The 16281-nt window shown below is 37.1% G+C and overlaps 1 protein-coding gene across 2 annotated transcripts in view; it reads left to right on the top strand.

Moving 5' to 3' along the window:
• KRIT1 (KRIT1 ankyrin repeat containing) overlaps window positions 1–13904 on the top strand; it is a 35312-nt gene extending 21408 nt beyond the window's left edge. Inside the window, exons 12-18 of one of the 2 annotated variants that reach the window (XM_036759969.1) lie at window positions 3602–3758; window positions 5874–6025; window positions 7570–7736; window positions 8230–8317; window positions 9033–9239; window positions 11577–11693; window positions 12362–13904. In XM_036759969.1, coding sequence (XP_036615864.1) covers window positions 3602–3758; window positions 5874–6025; window positions 7570–7736; window positions 8230–8317; window positions 9033–9239; window positions 11577–11693; window positions 12362–12430 — 957 coding nt within the window. In that variant the 3' untranslated portion in view covers window positions 12431–13904. The remainder of the gene's footprint in view (window positions 1–3601; window positions 3759–5873; window positions 6026–7569; window positions 7737–8229; window positions 8318–9032; window positions 9240–11576; window positions 11694–12361) is intronic. The other variant, XM_036759970.1, reaches the window with a different exon arrangement.
• Window positions 13905–16281: the final 2377 nt, after the last annotated feature.

A 16281-nucleotide genomic window follows, 5' to 3' on the forward strand; every position in this document is an offset into this window, starting at 1 on the left:
CTTTCTTACCTCTGGCTCACTTACAAGTTCTTGCTTCTATAGGGCATCAGTCTCTCCTACCTACAGTCTCCCCCAAGGATGCTCAGCATTTCTGGCTTTGGACTCCATTTCTACCAGCCTTTTTCCCTGTACCTGTCTGAAAATTTCATATACTTTGTTTCCACCTAACCTTAGATTCTTTAATCCTCCTTTCACAGTCGTTCTTGTTTGCAAATATCTTTTACATACGATTTGTTTGAACATGTTTCTGTGTTTGCAACATAGTATAATATACCTTAATTTGTCAGATGACAGTATTCTCTGAGTACATAACAGAAGTCAAGGCCAGGGAGAAATGGACAGATCACTATTAGGATTACAGCAAACTCCTGTTTCTAGCATAATATGAGTGAGTTCTGTATTATCAGTCTATGATACAACTTACGTAATATTTGATAGGGAGGAGAGGAGCATTTTGATGCGTAATGAGATGTCCTATCCTCGTCTCCCCCCCCCCATCCCCCCAGCTCTCCTGGCCATGTTATGGCATGGGGAGTGAGCCCTGGGTCAGGCCATTGGGAGCCCAGACTCCTGGGCAGCTCACCAATGGGCTTGACAGTTCACATTACATGGTTACAAGTGTTTGGTTTTTCTTTTCTTTTTTTTTCAGTGGGGAGGAGAGAGGAAAAGAATACTCCTGTTATTTGAAAAAAAAAATTTTAATTTTTTAATTCTTTGAAATATGTATTGTCACTGCCCCATATCTATTCTCGGTGTCACTCAGTCAGATTGGATGCTGAGAAAAGAGAAGAAGAGGGCAGAGTGGGGAAGCTGCCAGAGGAAAAAAAATACAGGCAGTCCTCATCTTTTATGTAATTCTCTTCAATTTGCCTTTCTGAGTTCACTCAGCACTGCTTAGTTTCTTGTGTGCTTGGCTTTTACTTGTTCAAATTTACTGTTTGCGCTCGCCATCTAGTGGCGAAAGGAATAATTAAAAGGGACTTTGGTTTTTTGCTTTGGGTTTTGCTCCTCTGGGAAGGAAGGGGTGAAATGACTGTGTTATTAAGACAAAAGATAAAAAGACAAAAGCCTTTCACCGTTCCAAAAAGTTAGGCTAACTAAAAATTTTTGTTACACTTTACATATTTAGTTTTAGACTAAATTTATTATGCAGCAGCATTTTAATGTGATATGTATGTTGTGTTCTCTATACTGCACTGCCCTCCCCCCCACACACACACACTCCACAAACATTTATTAAGTGTCTGTGTGTCTATACTTTGTAGTACATAGAAGTCCCATGTATAATCAGGGTGTGCTGTACATTTATGCATATGTCTTTAGGCTTGAAGCAAATCCTGTTATTTTATATTATCACAGAGTTGTTGACATTGCCCTCTAGTAATCATATTTTTGACATGCAAAAATACTGGATTTCCCCAGTAGTCAATACCCAGTTACCCAAAGGAGCAGTGTCGGTGGGAATTCCCTCCACCAAAAGGGGTCGCTACTCTTCTGTGGCTTATTAGATGAGTCTTAGTTATGGGAGATCCAGCAGGGTTGCATGAATGGCCTAAGGTCACACAACTACCACGCGTTAAAAACGAGATTTTAACTCAGAACTTCCTGCCTCCAAGCCCAGCATTTTGTCTTTCTCTTTCCTTGACTGATGGTCGGTAATCAAACCATTTCCTGTCCTAGCTATTTTAAATCAGGACTTCAATTCCTACCTATTGGGAATTACTCACATTCATCCCCTTCAACCACTGTACAAACCTCCTGGGTCACTTTGCCTCTCAGATGTCCACTCTCCTTTCTCACCTCCACGTCTTTACTCAGGCTAATTTCCCATGCCTGGAGTAGCCTTCCTTTTCACCTTTACCTACTAAACATCCATTCTTTAAAGACCAAACAAATGTCACCACACCTAGAAACCTTCTCTGCCCTAGTTGTTCCTTAGAAATAACACTTTGTTTTGTTGGCTTTCTAATGCATTTGGAAGTGAAGCCTCCTCATGAAGGCTGATCCCTCCTAACGGTGCTGTTTTGGTGCTGTTCACCCAGGTACATGATACCACTTTGGCCTCTTCTTCCTCTTACACATTTAATCTTTCTCTACTTGCTCTTTCATTTGTCTACAGAGATGCTCAACTCTCCCTGATCCCCCCAAAGTTCCCCAATACATGACCCTTCTAGACTATCGACCATTCCATCTATTTCCTGTCTTTCCATGTTAGATAATGAACTCAGCCATTAAGTTGAGGTGGTTGAACATCCTGATGAAAATGAACTATGAGGAAAGAGAGGAAAGAAGCAGAGAGTTTGAGAATGTGGGTGGGGGGGAGAGTAGAGCACATGAAAGTGGGGAGGGGTGTGGAAAAGGCTCAGGTCCCACAGCCTTACTCTTCTCCACAGAGTAAGCTAAGCTAGGTCACTTGTTGTAACTGTGGAGGTCAGGAACAGGGTTGATGGCAAGAAGAGAATGTTTGGAGCACTTGCTGTGGGGATGAGATAAAAAGCTGATGAAGGTAAAGAGGAGAGTTGAGCATCAGTGACCCCCCAGCTGAGGTTAACTGTCATGAATTTGCAGTAGGTGAAATCAACTCAGTTTTGTGTTTTTCTTCATTGGGCCTTAACAGCCTGGAGCAGAAGTTACTATGTACTTTAGATAGTTTCTTGCCCAATGCTGAAGGGTTCATATGTCGAAAATGGTAGAAGATCAGGAGGACAAGGGTTTGGAGGTCCCCCTCCCTCAGTAAGGAGCTTAGCACACCCTAAAGAAGATGATCTCTTGAAGGCCCACATTCTGAAATGGCCAAGTTGTAAGTCCTAGTCTTGTAATTCTGGGGTGAATTAATTTTCTAGATTATACCACAGCAGCCAGCCTCCTGTTGTGTTGTCTCCCCAGTCTTGGTCATCCTTCCTGTGGTGCTAGTGTCGTGTCTGTGCTATCTTACCCCTATTCATTCTTAGTTCCATTCCAACCCAATTTACCCATTGCTTAAGCCTCTTCCACCATGCCTTTTGGGGTCTCCATTCAATTGCCCACAAATTCCCTACACCCTTGAATTTCCATCTTTAACAAAACTCCAGCTTTCTTCTGTGACACCACATTCCCTAAAACCCCCCTTTCTCCCATTCTCTTCTTCTCCGAAGGCCAGAAAAGTCTGAAATCTGTTCACCCTCCTCTCATCCTTGCGCCTGTCATCTACTGATTTTTAAGTCATTAACAAAACTTTTTTCACTGAGTTTAGACCACTAAATGGAGCCTCCTAAAGACTTCTCCTATACCAACTTTTGGAGATTCTTAAATTTCTTGCAGAAAGCTTAAGGAGAGGACTCTATGTCTATGGATATATACTTTTTGTGACAATGGGCAAGGCACTTAACTTTTCTCAGTTTACTTACATGAAAAATGAACCACTTTCTTAGCATAGCTCTTGGGCCACAAAGGTAATTGATTATATCCTGAAGTTGTATATAAACAGTTAGAGGAGCTAGCAGTTGGATAATGGTCCATAAATATAGCCAGCAAATTCTTACTTGAACACTAACCAGTCTAGATGATATTTCCATATTAGAAATCCATTTAACATAGCATATGGTTTCACTCTTTACTGTAGTATGAAAAGGTACGGATATACCGAATGGATGGATCATACCGTTCTGTTGAACTAAAACATGGAAACAATACCACAGTACAGCAGATTATGGAAGGAATGCGCCTCTCTCATGAAACACAACAGTATTTCACTATTTGGATCTGTTCAGAGAACCTCAGTAAGAAAAATTTTATTACATTGTAAACATTGTTGATAAATTTAAAATAATGCCTTGGGAGCTACTATGTTACAAAACTGAAAATCCAACATTTTCAAAATGTTTCTACAATCTTATCTACTGGTTTTATTTTGCTCTTTGTACCATCTCTTCTTTGCCATTTCTTTTGTTCTATACTTATCTATTTTTCTTAAGATTAAGTAGAATTTTTAATATTAACAATCTATCCATCTGTAAAATGGAGGAAATGATGTGTGAATCCTTATTGAGAAAAATTAGTCTTATGTTTGTTTTTGGCAGATTGCTGTGAGACATGAATACTTCTCCCTTCTATTTAATAATTAATTACATTAGGACCAAAGTTTTTCCCCTTTTCTACTTCCTCATCCAGAAACCAACCAGTGTAAGAAATCTCTCTTAAAAATTCACTCAGGCCAAGATCTTAAGAGGCAGTAAAAGAAATTCTATGTTTGGGCTGATGGGTGTATTCCTGCTCATTGCGTTTTTTCAAACAGGCCTGGGGAAGTGTTGATTCTCTCTGTCTTAACAAGTGATATGGAAATTGATGTCTCTGTTAACCAAGACTTGGGTGACACAGGTGACATACCCCAAGACCTTCGTTTTAATATATAACCCACCTTCCATTATTATGTTCACTTCCTTGTTGACCGATCAGTTGATTTACACAGAAGAAGCCCTTTTTCGAAAGACTATAAATATCGAAGGTTTAAGGGGTTTGACTGTGGAGGGGACAAGGGGCCTATTTTGTTGACTGCTTTCTAGACATAGTCAATCAAATAGAAACTCAGTCTCTCAGAATTTTTTTGTCATATTGCCGAGGAGGAAAACACCTCTTTTCTCATACGATTTGTTTAGCATTATCTTCTATTTATATGGTTAGCACATATTCCATATTTACTTTGGTATTGGAATACATTATAATCCCCTGGATTAGGGAGGAGTTGATCGGGAAGAAATAAGATTGCTTTTGCTTTTCAAGATAAAGAATTTTGAAGTAGTAGAAATATTATTGAATGAAATAAAAGAGCTGAAAGTGAAAACTGTTTCTTCCTGAGGAAATTGAGCTTTGTGCAGAATTTCCAGAAGTTTTAAAGAAATATGTTTTAATAAGAAAACATAATCTGGTGCTCTTATGTCAAAATCACTATTAGAAGATGATTTTTTCATTTCAGTAAAACTTGGATGTAAAGGGAGAAAAAAGTACAAAGAACATGTTTACATGATCAGGAAAAAGTGTTTTCCCTTTGAACAGTCTGTGTGCATGTGTGTATGTGTACACAGAGGATCTATATAAAATGTGATCACATCTAAGACATTTTTCATGTATTTTGTATGTATAAAATAGTACTTCAAGAAAAATTTTCACTGTTCAAGATAGGAACTTGTTTAAGTTTGCCATTCGTGGAGGGAAAATAGCATGTTGTTAAGATTATAGTCACTTATATTGTTCACCGGGCCTCTCAGGTATAAGTAACTATCAGACCCAGTTCAGGTTAAAAGTCCAACTGTTTGGAGAAGATGCAGAAACACAATAGCAAAATTTAGAGTACTAATAAATAAAAACACCGTTAATTGGGTACAAACTGTGGTTCCTTATCCATGTTTCTTATTCATACGTTCAGAATACAGACACATTGCCATACATAAAAGAGATGCCTTTGGGTTGCCAGGCTACACCTCTAATTTACAGTGAATCAGTAGGAAATCTCATCTGGCTGTGCTGGCCTGGTCGTCTGCAAATCAAGAGGAGATGCCATTCTTCTCACTTCTCTCCTCACCACATTGGATTTTTTTCTCCCCATGATACAGAAACAAAGAACAAGTTTTTTTTCCCAGCTTTGCTATCCCTGGCACAGCTGGGCATCTGACCCAGCCACAGCCCCGCCAAAAGGAGTAAGCTCTGCAGGTGTTTCTGGAAGACCTCCTGGGTGCCCATCACGTCCTGGTGATTCTGCTATAACTGCCCTCATATCTCCTCCTAATTTGTGTGAATTCAGTATTTAGATTGACTATTTGCCTTGCACTTCCTATGCATGGATACAATTGATTCACAGTTGTATAATCATTTATAAAAGGAAAGATTTTTTTTTTCAGGTCTTCAGCTGAAGCCCTATCACAAACCCTTACAGCATGTTCGTGACTGGCCAGAAATACTGAATGAATTGACAAATTTGGATCCTCAAAGGGAAACACCACAACTTTTCCTAAGAAGAGATGTGAGACTTCCATTGGAAGTTGAGAAAAAGGTTTGCATGTAAATCCACCTTGCAGTGATTCCATTTAAGCAATTCCATTTTTATTGAATACCTACCACTGTAGAGTATTATACCAAGTACTTGGGGACAGATACAGAAAATTTCGAGGAGTTAAACCAGAGAAGCTGTGAGGTAGTTGGATAAACAGAATACAAATACAGAATGAATACTTTCAAGTACTTGACAATAATTATGAAGTTACAATGTGAGATTTGTAGGTTAATACATTGCACACTGGGTATATAATTCCTGAGGATTTACAGAATAAAGTATTTATAATTTTTGTAGAACTGACCAGAGCATGTTTCCCTAGAGAGGTTAAGTTTTTAAAAAGAAGGAGGGGATGGCGATTAATGAATATGAATGGATAATACTCTCTGGGTGGAGAAAATTATATATCGAAAAAACAGTCGAAAGCTGTTTGCAGATGTTTGTTGAGAACCATCTAGTTTTCTTCTCTAAAGTAGAAAATCTACCTTTGTTTGTAAAACAAAATAAGGTTGGCTGGATTGGGGTGAAACGGTGTGTATTTAATGGACTTCATGCTTGGGCTAGAAAGTTAGGATATGGAACAGGATTCCTAAATAGGTGTTTAAACCTGTTTTTAAGCAAAATTTTAAAAATAGGAATGCTGTTTTAAAAATAGCACTCAAGATTATTTTGGCTGCTGCATGTAGGATGAATTTGGCAAAGGAAAGACCTAGTACTAAGATCACCAAAAGGCAGATGAGATAGGTATGAACCTCTATTTGAAGGTGGTCCCTGTGGAAATTTGAACAAAACAGATCATTTCAAGATAAAGTAACATCATGGCAGCAAAAAATATAGCCCAGATTTCCATCTCTTTTCCAGAGGGATTTCCATTTTTAAAAGTATTTGAAAATAAGGTAAAAAAATTTCACTCTTCATCCGTATTTATAGCAATTAAGTGGCGCCATAGTGCATAGAGTGCTGGGCCTGGAGTTAGGAAGACTCAATTTCCTGAGTTCAAATCTGGCCTCAGACATTTGCTGTGTGACCCTGGACAAGTCACTTCACCCTGTTTGCCTCAGTTTCCTCATCTGTAAAATGAGCTGGAGAAGGAAATGGCAAATCACTCCAGTATCTCTGCCAGGAAAACATTTCTATATAACTTATATAAATATATATTTAGAAACTTTCAAACTTTAATGATATCCAAAGCTTAAATAAGTATAATGTTAAAAAAATCAGAATTAATTTAAACCTTGGAAATTGTCCATATTTATAACCTCGTTGTTAATTTCAATAGTAATACCTCACTGATGTTCAATTTAGCTTTATCTTTTTCCCATTAAGAAAGTGAAAAGTTAGGCTCAGATTCAGTCTAGCTCAGTAGATTGAACCTGTCCTGCTTGTGAAAACGAACATTCTTAAGACTACCCATTATGGCGAATCTTTAATAAACTTTGTTTTTTCCTTTGGCTGAGGAAAAAAAAAAGAAAGTGAAAAGTTACACTGACTTTGTAACAAGAAAATGTAATATGTTAATCATACTTTCTTTTTTCCTTGTAAAGATTGAAGACCCTCTAGCCATTCTTATTCTCTTTGATGAAGCCAGATATAATTTGCTGAAAGGCTTTTATACATCTCCTGATGCCAAGTTGATAACACTGGCAAGTCTACTGTTGCAGATTGTTTATGGGAATTATGAAAGTAAAAAACACAAACAAGGTTTCCTTAAGTAAGTATTTAAATGACATTAATTACATAAAGATATTCTGATTTATTTAAACATATACCAATTGCTACTGGTAATGTCCATAATCATTTTTAAGAAGTTGGTGCGGTACAGAATTATGCAGCTTCGTGGAGTAGAGGGGACCATAGGTCGCATTAGGGCAGAAGGAAATAGCAGGGCTCTAAATTGAACATGGCAGTCTACATTGATAGTTTCTAAAGTGAAACATTCTGATACCGTACAGATCAAAAAGCAAGCATTTGTCAAGGACCTCTGTGTTCTAAGCACTGTGCTATGTGTTAGGGAAATAAAGGCAAAATTAAACTGTTCCTGCCTTCAAGAAGCTTATATCATAACAAGATTGTTTACATTATATTTAGCTATTTAGCTTGAAGTTAATATTTCCTTCCTAAAATCTTTATCATATGTTTGACACAATCATTGTAGTTTGCTGTTCAAATTATTTCTTTAACCTATGTTGGTATGTTTGTTATAGTGAAGAAAATCTAAAATCCATAGTTCCAGTGACCAAATTGAAAAGTAAGGCACCTCACTGGACAAATAGAATACTTCATGAATACAAGGTAAACACTTTGTAGAAATATTTAAAACTCTTAATACATGACTCAGTATTTTATTAAATTGGAATTTAAAAATATTTTTGTTAATTTTATAATCTCACAACCAAAAAGAATGAAATGAACCTGTTGACGCTATTCTTGAAACTGAGATAAATTGTGGGAGGAGAAGAAGGCATCGAAGAGTTAGAGAAGAGGTGGGGAACCTGCGGCTTTGAGGCTACATGTGGCCTTCAGATTCAGTAAAAGGGCTGCACTTGAGGACCTAGAGGGCCACATGTGGCCTCAGGGCTGCAGGTGTCCTGTCTCCCCCACCGGGTTAGAGGGTCTTAGATTTAAAGCCAAAAGAGACCTCACAGACATCTAGTCCAAGCCCATCATTTCGCTTTGGTGGAGGGGATACCCCCACCAATCAAATCAGCAGCCTCAGCAATCTGTACATATTAGAGGGAAATGTGCTTTTAGATAAGTAATTGTCACCTTCCTTGTATTTCTCTTAAAATGTATTGTTTAGGTCTATTAGAAGAGTTCTGGGGCACCATTAGGCACTTTACAACGAAAATCTGAGTAAATCTTCAAGACACTAATAATTTTCTCAAATTTAAATAGGCCTAGTTATGTGAAATTGCTTTCTTTGTGGCAGTGTAATATGGTGGTTAGAGTAGTGGAATTTTATTTTATTTACCCTTTTTCTTTTCCCCCTCTTCACCTCTGCTTCTAGAATCTTAGCACAAGTGAAGGTGTCAGTAAGGAAATGCACCACCTTCAACGCATGTTCTTACAGAATTGCTGGGAAATTCCAACATATGGGGCAGCTTTTTTTACAGGACAAGTGTTTACAAAAGCAAGTTCCAGTAGCCATAAAGTCATTCGGGTTTATGTAGGCGTAAACATAAAAGGATTACATCTCCTCAATATGGAAACTAAGGTAAATAAATTTTCCATTGCTTTTGACAGTTCATATAAAGTAGGGCCTACCTTTCCTATCAGTTAAAATAGCAAATAGGCTAACTTTTAGAAATCCTAGTATTTCATATAAAGGCTTAAGTTTTTAAAATTTCATATCATTTATCAATCATAACATTTTTTTCCCATGAGAGAAAGAAAGCTTACTATTTAGAATGGTACAAATCATGGGGTCCTAAATTTAGTCACAGCATTATGCCCATTTCCATTCAGTACCATCACCATTTTTTTCCCTTAATAGTATTTTTTTTTTCCAATTACATGGAAAGATAGTTTTCAACATTCACTTTTATAAAATTTTGAGTTCCGAGTTTTTCTTCGTCCCTTCTTCCCCCCCCTCCCTAAGACAACAAGCAATCTGATACAGGTTATACATATACAATCATGTTAAACATATTTCCACATTAGTCATGTTGTGAAAGAAGAAATCAGAACAAAAGGGAATAACCACGAGAAAGAAAAAACACAAAGTGAAAGTAGTATCCTTCGATCTGCATTCAGACTCCATAGATCTTTCTCTGGATGTGGATAGCATTTTCCATCATGAGTCTTTTATATTGTATTGCTGAGAAGAGCTAAGTCTGGCATAGTTAATCATTGCACAGTGTTGCTGCTGCTGTGTACAATGTTCTCTAGCGTCATCATTTTTAATAAGAAATGTTTTCAGTTTATTTTTTGAGTCCTTTAATCATAAATATATTTGAAGGAAAATATTTTTTTCCTTTGAGACTAAAGTAAGAAGTAAATAATTGTGATAAACTAACGTTTTAAAAACTAGTTTTCACTTCTTTACATAATTCAGATTTGTCAAGACGAGAGCTTTTATTAAATTAGTTTGCCAGTTTTCCAGATAATTGAAATATACTCCCAGGACTGACATATCTTTTAAATTTATACCATTTTTTATGGAAACTAAAATGATGACCAAGTTTTTATGTGTAGAAGTTGTCCTTCTTAAACAGAATATATTGAGTTTGATTTAACCTTTAATTGCTGACCAAAGATTGTCATTATGAACTTCTTTTTTATTATGCTACAAATGTAATTCTTCCATAGAGGCCTGTTTGGGGACTGCCTTGTAGCAAAGAGGTAGCCCTGAGTTCCCAAAAGCTAAATCTGTTTCTGAGATACAGACAGACTCTGGCAGATCTACCAGCTTTTAAAGAAAGGCCTTTTAATGGCTTGTATATCTTTTGCTCGTGTACCAACCTCGTGATGTTTGGACAGGTTGATAGCAAGGGTAGCCACAGAGTAATAAGCGCTTCAGCAGTCCAGCTTTTAAAAGACCATTTACATCCATTAAAAAGATTGCAGTCTGCTTCATACAAAATTCATCACTTTTGAACTAAGAGATTTGAAATATAAGTGAAAGTATGGCGAGATACAGACATAGAGGGAGAATTAGTACCGACTCCAGGCATTTCCTTGGAACTTTTTTCCTAGGAAAAAGTCCATAATGGTGGTAGGTCACTTGCCTCAGTCTTAAATGTAAAATGAAGAATGTATAGTTCATAACCTTTTTAAGCAGTGTAAAATAGCTAACTTTCTGCAAAAATTATTAAAGCATAGGCCAAAACAGTCTTCTCTCAAGTGGTTCTCATCTTGTAGAAAAAATTTTTCTGCAGGCATTGAGAGAATTATTAAAAAGGTGTGTTGAGGGGGTGAAGTATTTATCCCACAGTACTCCAGTGCTTAAGAATAAGCATAGGCATATTGAACACAACATGTAAGTAGTGACATAGACATTAATTCAAAGAGCCATAAAATTTTTATAAATGGGTTATCTTAAGTGTACTAAAATACCAAAATATATATCATTGTTACTTTTGCATTCTAACATTATGATTGAAGAGCCCTTGTAGCCCTTTAGAAAAATGATGTATGTCAAAGGGGTGAATTGTTACCCATACAGAAAGGAAAGTATGCTAATTTTTCAATGCACTTTTTCTTAAAAATCAATAAACAAATGTTTCTTGTTACTATAGCAGTTTCTTGGGAATAATGATTTAAAGATCAGTTTCACATGCAACTATTGAGAGTCCCTGTGGGGTTAGGATAACCGTATGCCACAGAGAGTTTTACATATAATCATAATAGCTGACATTAATGATATATGACATATAATGCTTTCTACTTCTCATTTCATTCGAGTCTTTTTTTTTTCATTGTAGAACTCATTGTGGAGTAACATAGATTTTATTACAAGTTTTCCAATCAAATACTCAGACCTGAAAGAGCTGCTTTGGCTGTCACCAGTGACACCATCCAAAGTCAATGACGATTTCTGATTTTGTTGCAGACTTTACTTATCAGTCTCAAGTATGGTTGCTTTATGTGGCAGTTGGGAGATGCTGATACTTGCTTTCAAATTCACAGTCTGGAAAATAAAATGAGCTTTATAGTACACACCAAACAGGTAGGTCCTGCTCTAATGTTAGAGATATTTGATAGAACCAAACTGCCATACTTGTTAAAGCCCATTCTTTTTTTAAGTAAAATGATAATACTTCATTTCGAGAAGACTCTTCAATATAATTGCTTAACTTAAAGTAATGACATGTTTAAAAAGCAAGGAGGGTGGCAAGGTTAATAGAGCACTGGCCCTGGAGTCAGGAGGACCTTAGTTCAAATCTGGCCTCAGCCACTTGACACTTCCTAGCTGTATGACCTTGGGCAAGTCACTTAACCCCAATTGCCTTGCCAAAAAAAAAAAGCAAGGAGGAGAGGCAGCCTTTCTTAAGTATATGAAGCCCTATCCTTACTTAGACAAGGCAAGTCTGGAGCTGGCCTTTAATGCCTCCTAGTTTTTCCTGTTTATCTTGATTGGCTACATTCCCTGGCTCTTCTGGCAAGGCACCAACAATTCATCTCCTACTCCTTGCCAGATAGTTCCATCCAGCTGGGCCACTTTTCAGTCCTTTCAGCAGCCTCAGTAGGTAATAGTCACTCATTTCTTAGTTGCTCCGTAAAGCTTTCTGCCAAGGAGTAACTGCTTTCAAAAGAATGGGGAATGTTATTTTGCCATACATGTACTTTGTACATTTTAACCTTTGATCAACTTCATACTAACATCATATTTTGTAGGCAGGTCTCGTCGTAAAACTGCTCTTGAAGCTTAATGGACAGTTAATGCCTAGTGAAAGAAATGAATGAAAGGAAAGAAAAGTGATTCTGAAGGAGTCTTGTGAAGACAGATTTCTTTCACTGAAACATTCTCATAATATCAGCTTTATCAAGATATTTAGTCTGTTGTATTATGTATGTATATTTTTTATTTTGTACAGAATCTGTTACTTTGTGTATTTGTGTGTGTAACATAACTGATTTTTTAATTCTGTGATATATGCCATTTTAATTTCGACACCAAAAAAAGATTACTAGAAAATTATGTTAGAGGAATCAAATTTTAAGCTTTACAAAGAAATTTCTTATAACTATTAGAGAATTTAGAGTGTAGTTATAACAAAATTCAAAATTTTTAATATACTTTTTTGAAGTATTATATCAAAAGATACTTGAAATTTTAAAATTTAATGAAATAAAAAAATGTATTTTCTATACATAAACCATGGAACAGTATTATTTAAGACATTTTACTGTAATCTGAAAGTTTTGTAACTTTTTTCCAGAACTTTGGTTAAAAAGTATGTCTAGCTTCTAAGGTGTTTGAGTTTATTTTTTATTTCCCTCTTGGAGGATAATTTTGTTGATTGTTTTAAAATTAAGTGCAAATTTTGTAAATGATGGGCACTAGATTGTCAAGAATTGTGTCTCATTGGTACCTGAATTTTTTTATGAATTGTTACTTTATAGTGCAGAATAGGTATATCATCAAAAAATTAGTTACTTAGTTCAGTTAATTTTGATGTGAAAGTTGAATAACTTGATTACTCTATGCTTAACTTGGAAACTGTAGTCTTTGAACAATTAAAAAAAGTGTTTCCAAGGCAATAACGTTCGTGTTAGCTGTTCTGCAGAGTCTGAATACACACACACACGCACACATGTATGCATTTACATAACCTCTGCTTTTCAGAGTAACATTTTAAAGTCATAACATGTCTGATACTCAGAAATGACATGGGTAAAGTTCCATATGCTAATTTTTAGAATGAATTCTAAATTTTCAGGGGAGAAATAAGAGTTTTTGTGATTTCTTAATTCAGTCCTAGGATATTCTTCACTCAACAGACGTTATTTATTTGTGCCTGTTACATTCATATCAGATAAAAAGTTATAGTACAGAGTGTTATGGGAGATACAAATCTGTGTCAGTACTCTAAAGGACCATACCTTGCAAAGTAATTAAATCTCATTTGAATAGCTTGTGTGCTTACAATAAAGGAAGGAAGGAGAAGCATTCCAGGACTAAGCTTTAAACAAGAGGCACAAAGGTGGGAAAGTAGAAAGGGTGATCAAAAGAGGTGGTGGGTAAATTGGTTTGGCTGCCGTGAAGGATTTGTGTAGGGTACCATTGGGATGTGAAAGCTGCTTAAGGTATTTAAATACAACATGTTTTCTCAACTTCAGAATGTTATCCAGGCGATTCATTATGTAAAATATTGAAAGCCATATCCATAAAATCACGTAATTAACATAATAAATATTTTCCTTCTAAAGATTTAAATATATTCTGGAGTATTCCAAGTTATTAATGATCTTTAGCAAGAAATATGTGGGTAGCAAAAAATAAAGAAAAATTTTTGTATTCAGTCAGAGCAATAAAGGTAAGAAGTCATTTGGTAGGTTTTAGTATGTTGACATCAAGACATGTTTCTTTTTTAATTGTTAAGTGAGTCTTATTATTAGAGCAGTTTAAAATGCATAAAAACTATGCATTTTAGTTTCCATTGGTATTTAACCAAATGGTTTAACCATATCAGTAGGTCCTACCCCAAAATAAAGTCTTTGAAAGGAAAAATACAACAGTACACACTGAAGAAGACTTGCATAAAGTGAACACATAAAACGTGATCAGTTATATTAGTATGAGCAAGTGTTCAGCCCTCATTGGCCAGTGCAGTGTCCAGCCATTGCCTCCATCACCTCCAAAAACTGTAGGATCTGAAGGGGCGAGGAGGAAGATTGGCTCGGGGTGGGGGTAATGTCAAGCTGGTTCTCTTCTTATTCTCAAGCCTTTGCATGGAGCAGTGATGCAACCGATGTAATTTCCCCTTCTCCAACCTCACCCCCATCCTCTTGTAGGTTGCTTTCACCCTGCCATCTGTGCAGATTTGGCAGATACCTCAGCAGTAGGAACAAGAGCGAACCTCTCATTCACAGCCCCCAGATAAACCATTTTGGTAGGGTTTTAGGATCCCTTAGGAGCACCAAGCTAATGGAGCCAGGATTCTCCCAGACAGGTTAAAAGCACCCTACCACCACTACATATGGTGTTCAGACCATAAAACTGGCTCTGCTGTGAACAAGAAAGGCTAATGCAGACAAGTCACTTGAGCTTTTTCTCCCTACTCCTCATGCTTCATACCCAGTTCATTTACAAAGCTTGGAAGCCCCAGTACTCAGTGGCACCTGTTGCCACTGCTCCGCTCCCATGAGCCATATTTCAGTTCCTTGACATTGAGCTCCACAGAGTAACACCTGCACCTGAGAAACAATCTAAAATCCCAGAGGACAAAAGGCAAATTCAGAATAGAGTTAGAGGAATTCAGAAAACTGCATACTGGGTTCGTTACCCTCAGGCCACAAATAATTATTAAATACTTCCTATGTGCCAGGCACTGTAGATCCAAGTACCAGGAATGATATGATCCTGACAAAAGCTTACATTTTAATGGGGAGAGGGAAAAGTATATATAAAAATAAATTCAGCATAAATCTAAAGTTAATGAAATACATATACAGTCACAGAGTGTTTAAATAAAAGGTAGTTGGGAGGGAGGACACTAGCAATTGGGAGATCAGGAAAGGCTTCATGGAGAAGATGGTGTTTGAACTGCATCTTAAAGAAAAAGAACTTTGAGGTGGGAAGGAGAGCGAATTTCAGTCATGGCATATGATGGATGGCAAAGACATGGAGACAGAAAATCAAGTGATAGGGGTAAGAAACATGAGCTAATTTGGCTAGATTGTAGAATGTGGATGCACAGTATGTCAAGTGATGATCATATAAACAGGACCCTTACTGCATCAAGACAATCCTTCTATGCCTCCCTAATGGATTCACTATCCTACTTTCCACAGCAGTTATTCCAAACCCTTTTCATGCTTCCCAGGGCACCCCTTCCCCCACTCTCTCTATTAAGAACCTCCCCTCCAACTTCATCCAGAAGAACTGAGGTCATTTGCCAGAGCTCCCCCTCCTCCCTCTTATCTCCCTTCACTCCTTCCATGGCCACTCCTTCAGTCTCAGGTGAAGATGTAACCCTTCTTGCCAAGGCCAACTCCTCTACATGCAGCCTTGATCTATCCTGTCTTGTTTTCTCCAGCACTGTTTCCACTATCATTCCCACTCTTTAATATCGCCATATCAACTTTTTCCTTCTCTGCTGCTTACAAGGAGCCCCACATCTCCCCCATACTTAAAAAAATCCTTACTTAATCCATTATCTCATGTGTCTCCTCTACTTCATTGCTCTCATAAACCCTCTGCAATCTGGCTTCCAACTTATCATTCAACCCAAACATCTCTCTCCTAAGTCTAATGATTTCTTAATTGCTAAATCTTAATGACCTCTTTTCAAATCTCATCTTCTTGACCTCTTTGTGGCATTCAACATTATATAAGCTCCTCCCGCATCCTTTTTCCTCTCTTGGTTTTCATGACACTGATTGGACTTTAGTCTTTCCCAAGCTCTGTATATCAGGCTTTAGTTTCCTGTGCTGAATCCCATGACACTAATTGTCCTTTGGACATCATGAACTGGATGTCCCATGGTCATCACAAACTCAACATGTATAAAACAACTTACTATCTTCTCCCCCACCCTCCAAACCTCCCTTCTTCTGAACTTTTCTATTATTATCTTTTTATTATTGTATTT

The sequence above is a fragment of the Trichosurus vulpecula genome, chromosome 5, assembly GCF_011100635.1.
Source record: "Trichosurus vulpecula isolate mTriVul1 chromosome 5, mTriVul1.pri, whole genome shotgun sequence".
NCBI lineage: Eukaryota > Metazoa > Chordata > Mammalia > Diprotodontia > Phalangeridae > Trichosurus > Trichosurus vulpecula.